The sequence below is a fragment of the Thrips palmi genome, unplaced genomic scaffold (assembly GCF_012932325.1).
Source record: "Thrips palmi isolate BJ-2018 unplaced genomic scaffold, TpBJ-2018v1 HiC_scaffold_16, whole genome shotgun sequence".
NCBI lineage: Eukaryota > Metazoa > Arthropoda > Insecta > Thysanoptera > Thripidae > Thrips > Thrips palmi.
In genome coordinates, this window is record NW_023144625.1 from 1,963,255 (window position 1) to 1,969,398 (window position 6,144).

At 50.7% G+C, this 6,144-nt stretch overlaps 1 protein-coding gene across 1 annotated transcript; it reads left to right on the forward strand.

Annotated features, from left to right (window-relative positions):
• The first annotated feature begins 2,364 nt into the window (after positions 1-2,364).
• On the forward strand, positions 2,365-5,229 carry LOC117642372. The gene has a single exon (XM_034380463.1). It carries the CDS (start codon positions 2,365-2,367, stop codon positions 5,227-5,229), a length of 2,865 nt encoding a protein of 954 aa, XP_034236354.1.
• Positions 5,230-6,144: the final 915 nt, after the last annotated feature.

Here is a 6,144-nt window from a genome sequence, read left to right on the forward strand (position 1 = left end):
TTGTGAAGACCACGAAACAGAGGGAAACAATCGGAGTCGTCTTTTCAGTTGTGAAACTTTGTCAGCACTGACAAACTTGTTGCTCCTTCACCCTATTCCCGAACATGACGCCGCTCATCTCTGTACTGTCGTGCGGATGCGATTCAGACTACCGTTGGCCCAGACACGGAAGCTGGCGCAACATTCCGGTCCATCTACCAGCTGTGCGTCTCCCGGTGACGGTGGCTCAGACTCGGACACTCCACTTGCTGCACGCCGACCACGTAAGCGGGCCAAAAGACCACCAAACACACCATGCACCACCACATCCCATGTAGCGGACTCAGATTCGGACTCACCACTGATTGCTCGGCTTGCAACCGTGAATATTCAGGATAGGGTTCCGCCTCTTCATCCAGATAATGAAACTGAAATTTGGTCAGTCCGTTATTCTACCTCCAAATCGGACTCAGACACTCCACTTGCACTGCGCCAGGCCAAAAGAACGAGGCGGCAGCAGACGTCCCGGCCGGAAACACCCATTGACAACGATACACAACAAGATTCAGATTGTTCTGAAACGCTGCCGACTGTTCCACGAAAAAAAAGAGGGCGTCCAAAAAAGACGAAAAAGGGAAGGCCAAAAACTTCTTTACTCTCTCACCGAGAACAATGTGCACAAGCTCAAAAAAGGTACCGTGAAAAAAACAGGCAAAAATTACTTGAAAAGCAACAACAATACACACACGAGCAGCCCCAGGTACAACGTGACGCCCAGGAACGGTACTCGCAAGAACACCCAGACGTACACCGCGAGGCCCAACAGCGCTTTCGACAGGTACACCCAGAAGTACACTGCGAACAGCAACAGCGTTATACAGAAGCACACCCTGAGATCCACCGCGAGGCACAGGCCCGCTATGTCGAAAACCACCCCGAGAGACGACAGGAGCAACAAGCGCGCTACAGAGCATCGCACCCCGAGGCACGAAAGCTACTCCATTTGCCCCTAAACATGCGACATGCAGTGCGTGCACATGGGCCCATGGCCTTCTGGAGCGGCGAACAGCTTAATCACGTTATTCCGCACACTCTGAAGAACACGAATCTGTATGCTGCTGACATATTCCGGTGCACGCACTGCGGAGCACGCTTGTTCGACGAGGAGCCGCACACGGGCCTTTGGTGCTGCGGTAGGGGGAAGTACAATGTGCAGGAACTGCCAGCACTCAATGCCGACTTCTACCAACACCCTGACTTCCTCAACCGCGCAAGAGCGTACAATGACATGAACGCTTTCTGTGCAATGGGCGTTACAGGAGGTTACAGACACCCCAGCGGCATATCTTTCTTTAAGATCGAGGGCCGTCTGTATCACAAAGTTTACAGCCTGGGAGCACGAGGACAATCATTCAGATACAACAGACACGACAGGTACATCAACCACTGCAGGTTATACATCGATGATGGTCATGAGAGGCAGGCTCTAGCTGAAGGACGTGGCTTGAACCCGATTATTGTAAATGCGGCGACTTCATACCTCTTGGCCAATAACCCGCATATCAATTCTTTCCGCCGGCTCCATGACGAGCCCGCCATCAATGCCAGCCTGCAATTCGAGGTCACTTCACGTGCCACACACGGGCCCGTCCTTGGAGACCCCAATCCTGGCCGTGAAGTCCATGCCGTACTCAGTACGAGCGAGACTGCAGACAACGCCTCCCGCAAACTTACAGTGTGGAAGAGAGCGGACAGGTACCCGACTCAAATAAGTGTCTTCAGTCCTCTGATGGAGACATTTCAATACCCACTGCTTTTCCCACACGGAAATCCCGGTTGGCAGATGAATATGCAGGACAGAACCGGCGCAAAGCTATCGCAGCTTAACTACACGCGGTGCCTCCTCCTCTCAGAGCCTCGCTTTACGGAGCTCGGCCGCCTGTCTCAAGCCTGGCAGGTTGAGATGTTCGCGAGATTTGAGGAGAAGAGACTCCGCTACATAGCCCGCTGCCAAAAGCGGAACGCTGAAAACGCCATGAGAGTGGCCCCACTCAATGAACTCCAGGCGCAAGTGGTCCCGCCACCCCGCCAGGTCCAGCGAGACGTCCACCTGGACGTCGCTGAGGACATAGCAGGTGATGAAACGATTCAGGGAGAGGCTGGGGCTCCAGCCGGCAAGGTGTATTTGCCATCCTCCTTCACCGGCGGACCAAGGTACATGAAAAAAAATACATGAATGCCATGGCCCTCTGCTCTAGGAAGGGAGGACCGACCTACTTTCTGACGTTCACAGCGTGTGGTCAGTGTGATGAGCTGAAAAAGTCGACACGCCACGGTCACTTGTGCGACCCCTCTACCTGTAGCCGCATTTTTCACATAAAACTGATGGAACTCTTGAGAGATATTCGCAGTGGGGCACTGTTTGGACCACAAGCGTACATCATCTATGTCATCGAAATGCAGAAACGAGGCCTTCCCCACGCGCACATAGCGATCCGCGTGGCTGATGGTGGCCCCACCCAAGGCAGGGACATAGACAAAGTCATCCGTGCCGACATACCTGGCCCTGAAGAGGCCGGAGGCCGTCTACGTCAACTCGTCTTGCAACACATGCTGCACGGCCCTTGTGGTAGGCAGTACAATCGCACCAACCTCCCCTGCTGGGACGACGACAAGCTCAAATGCAACAAATTCTTCCCCAAACCACAGAATGAAACCACTTTCATTGACGACCGCGGTTTCGTCAATTACAGACGTAATTACAACAATACCTGCATGAGCATGTACAGGAACAGAGAAGTAGAGGTCCACGATGGCTGGATCGTGCCCTACAATCCCTTTCTACTCCTTAAATACAACGCCCACATAAACCTCGAGATCGCCTCCACGAGGAAGGTCATCAAATACCTGTTCAAATACTTACACAAAGGCACCTCTCAATCCAACGTGCGTGTGCTCCCACTTGACCAACAGGTCGATGAGCCCGAAGAATACGCCACCAAACGAATGATAGGAGCCAGTGACGCCTGCTGGCGCCTCCTCGGCTTCGATCAGACCGTTTCAGAGCCATCCGTCACAATGCTTCCCGTGCACCTAGAAGGGGAACAATCAGTCACTTACAAACCCGGCAACGAAGCAGACGCTTTGGATAGAGCCACCTCAACACTGCTTCGCTACATGGCCCGCCCCGCAAACGCAGAGTTTGACAATATCACGTACCAGGAATTTTATGAGAATTACATCGAGCACGCCAAGCGACCCACCCGCAACATGAACGTCCCCGTGTATGAAAACACAACAGGGACCCACTTTTACACACGGCGCCAGCTCGGTGAACTCGTCTCACGTATGTTCTGGGTCAGCCCGAATCGCGGTGAACTCTATTACCTCAGAGTCTTACTAGCCAATCTCCCATGCCGCGGGTATGCAGATCTGCTTGCTCGCGCCGGTGACGATTGCGCAACGTTTCAAGAGGCCGCACGGCGTCTCGGGTTAGCCGACAACGAGAAGGAATACGCCGAAACTCTGCAGGAGGCTTCTTCCTTCATGACAGGCGTTAAGCTACGCAACTTCTTCTGCTTGCTAGCCAATGTCGGCGCCCCAGCTGCTCTTCTCTGGGAATCATTCAAAGACAAGCTCTGCGAGGACCACCTGGAAAGGCACCCCGACAATCCAGAAAAGGCGTACAAGCTAGGACTCATTCAGATCGACCGATCACTCCGCAGAAATGGGTCCTGCCTCGCTGCTTACGGACTCCCTGTCGTTCAGGACGACAGTACAGAGCTCGGTAGACAATTCCTCACTTATAGCGAGGAAGCCCAGAGACGAATCGTCCAAGACTGGGAACCCCGCCTCACTGTAGAGCAGAGCGACGTGCTTCAATACATCAAAGCGTTAGTCGAAGGATACGCCCCGGCAGACGCACCGACGGCACTGTTCCTCGACGGTCCCGGTGGTTACGGCAAAACACAACTACTCAAAGTCATCGCATCTTACCTGAGGTCGAAGGGCAAGGTCTCCCTCTGCGTAGCAAGCTCTGGAATCGCTGCCCTCAATTTGGAAGGGGGAACCACGGCTCACGCCATGTTCCGCTTACCGCTGGACCTCGGAGACGGCCTCGGCAACTGGAACATAAGCAATGGTACACAAAGGGCTCAGCTCGTCCGCGCTGCCACGCTTATCATCTTCGACGAAGCCCCCATGATGCATAGACACGGCTTTGAGATGCTGGACCGATCTCTCAAAGACCTCATGGGCAATGACCTTCCATTCGGTGGCAAGATTATTCTATGCTCCGGAGACTTCAGACAAATCGCACCAGTAGTGCCACGGGCACGGTGCCCCTCTGATGTTGTCGCGGTTTCACTCCGCTCTTCACACCTGTGGGAATTCTTCAAAGTTTTCAAACTCACAGTACCACAGAGAACGCGGGGATCCGACGACTACTCACAATACTTACTGCACGTGGGTAACGGTACCCTTCCTGAAACCACATTTGGAGAAGGCCGCGAACAGGAGAAACTCGTCCCACTTCGATCTCTGCGTCACATGACCACACTCCATCAGCTTATTGATGAAATCTACCCCGGTCACATCCTCAGCAACCCCGACGCAGCTGCTCAGAGGGCCATACTCGCCACACTAAACACCAACATCAGAGCCATCAATGACGTCATACTTCACTCATTGCACGGAACACTTCACGAGCTCCTCAGCTACGACGAGGTAGACAAAGAGGCTGACGACGGCTTCGACGTGGACGAGGAAACACTCCACCAAACTCGTGCCAAGGGGGTACCCGACCACATCTTGAAACTGAAAATCGGGGCCGTTTGCTTCATAACAAGGAACCTAAACATTGAGGAAGGACTGGTTAACGGCACTAAAGTCGTCGTCGAGGCTGTAAGCCCCAGGATTGTCAGAGTCCGCAAGGCAGGAGGCAACGAAACATTTGCTATTCCCCGTATCACGTTTAAATTCCCAATAGTAGATGGCGCCCCACTTATGATCAACCGAAGACAGTTTCCACTGCAACTGGCATACGCCATGAGCTTCCATAAATCACAGGGGCAAACCATCAACAAAGTTGGTGTAGACCTGAGAACTGACTGCTTCACTCACGGTCAGCTCTATGTAGGACTCAGCAGAGTCCGCTCTCCAGACGACATAGTCGTCCTGGTGCCACACGACCGCATCCACGATGGCGTGGCCTACACCAAAAACATTGTTTACCACAACCTTCTCCAATAATATAAATTTCATGATTGATTTTTATACAATACACTGTACCATATGCAATCATCAGATCCTTTCTTTTTTAAATATATTTTTAAGACCTTAACCTTAAGCCACGCACATTACAATACTGTATATATATAATACAATACTGTATATATATAACATACTTGCACAATTCATCAAAATAATTATCCAAACACATTAAAATTAGTATATAATTAAAAAATTGTACACACTGAAACCTTAATTTAGATGTAAGTTACATAGTTTATAAGTCACAATATTTACTTCATATATACTCACCCATCACTTTTTTATCCTAAATAACACTTACCATTAATCCTTAGATTTATCTTCACACATACTTGTAACTAAACTGTACATACCTTACATAGATAGATTACATGCACATATGTTTATCTGTACATACAAACTTTCTTATCACTTCGCACAATATACCTGTAACATTAATCATTATTCTGAAAACCACACTAGTATAAAACTATTTAGTTCATAAGGCGCACATATACTTACCCACAACTTGTATTTCCTGTAACATATTTTGAAATTTATAATTAGTCTTAGAGATAAAAAAAGGTGTACAAACAAACTTGTAGAAATAATGTACATACCTTAATGCAGGCTTGACTCAAAAATGAGAGTCATGACGGTCTCAACCCCGTAAAATGCAGAGAGAGGTACACACACTGCCAACAGCAGGCCGAAGGCCTGCCAGCGGGGCCCAAGGCCCGCAAAGGGGGGGGTGGGGGGGGAAGCCCCCCCACCGAGCGCGAAGCGCGAGTCCATAAAAAAATACCCCCTGGTTCAAGATGACTGACTGAGTGATCGATAGACGCTAATTTACGACCACTTCCACTTGAGCTACAACGATCGTAGACATACCGGTCGAACCGGAACGGCCACATT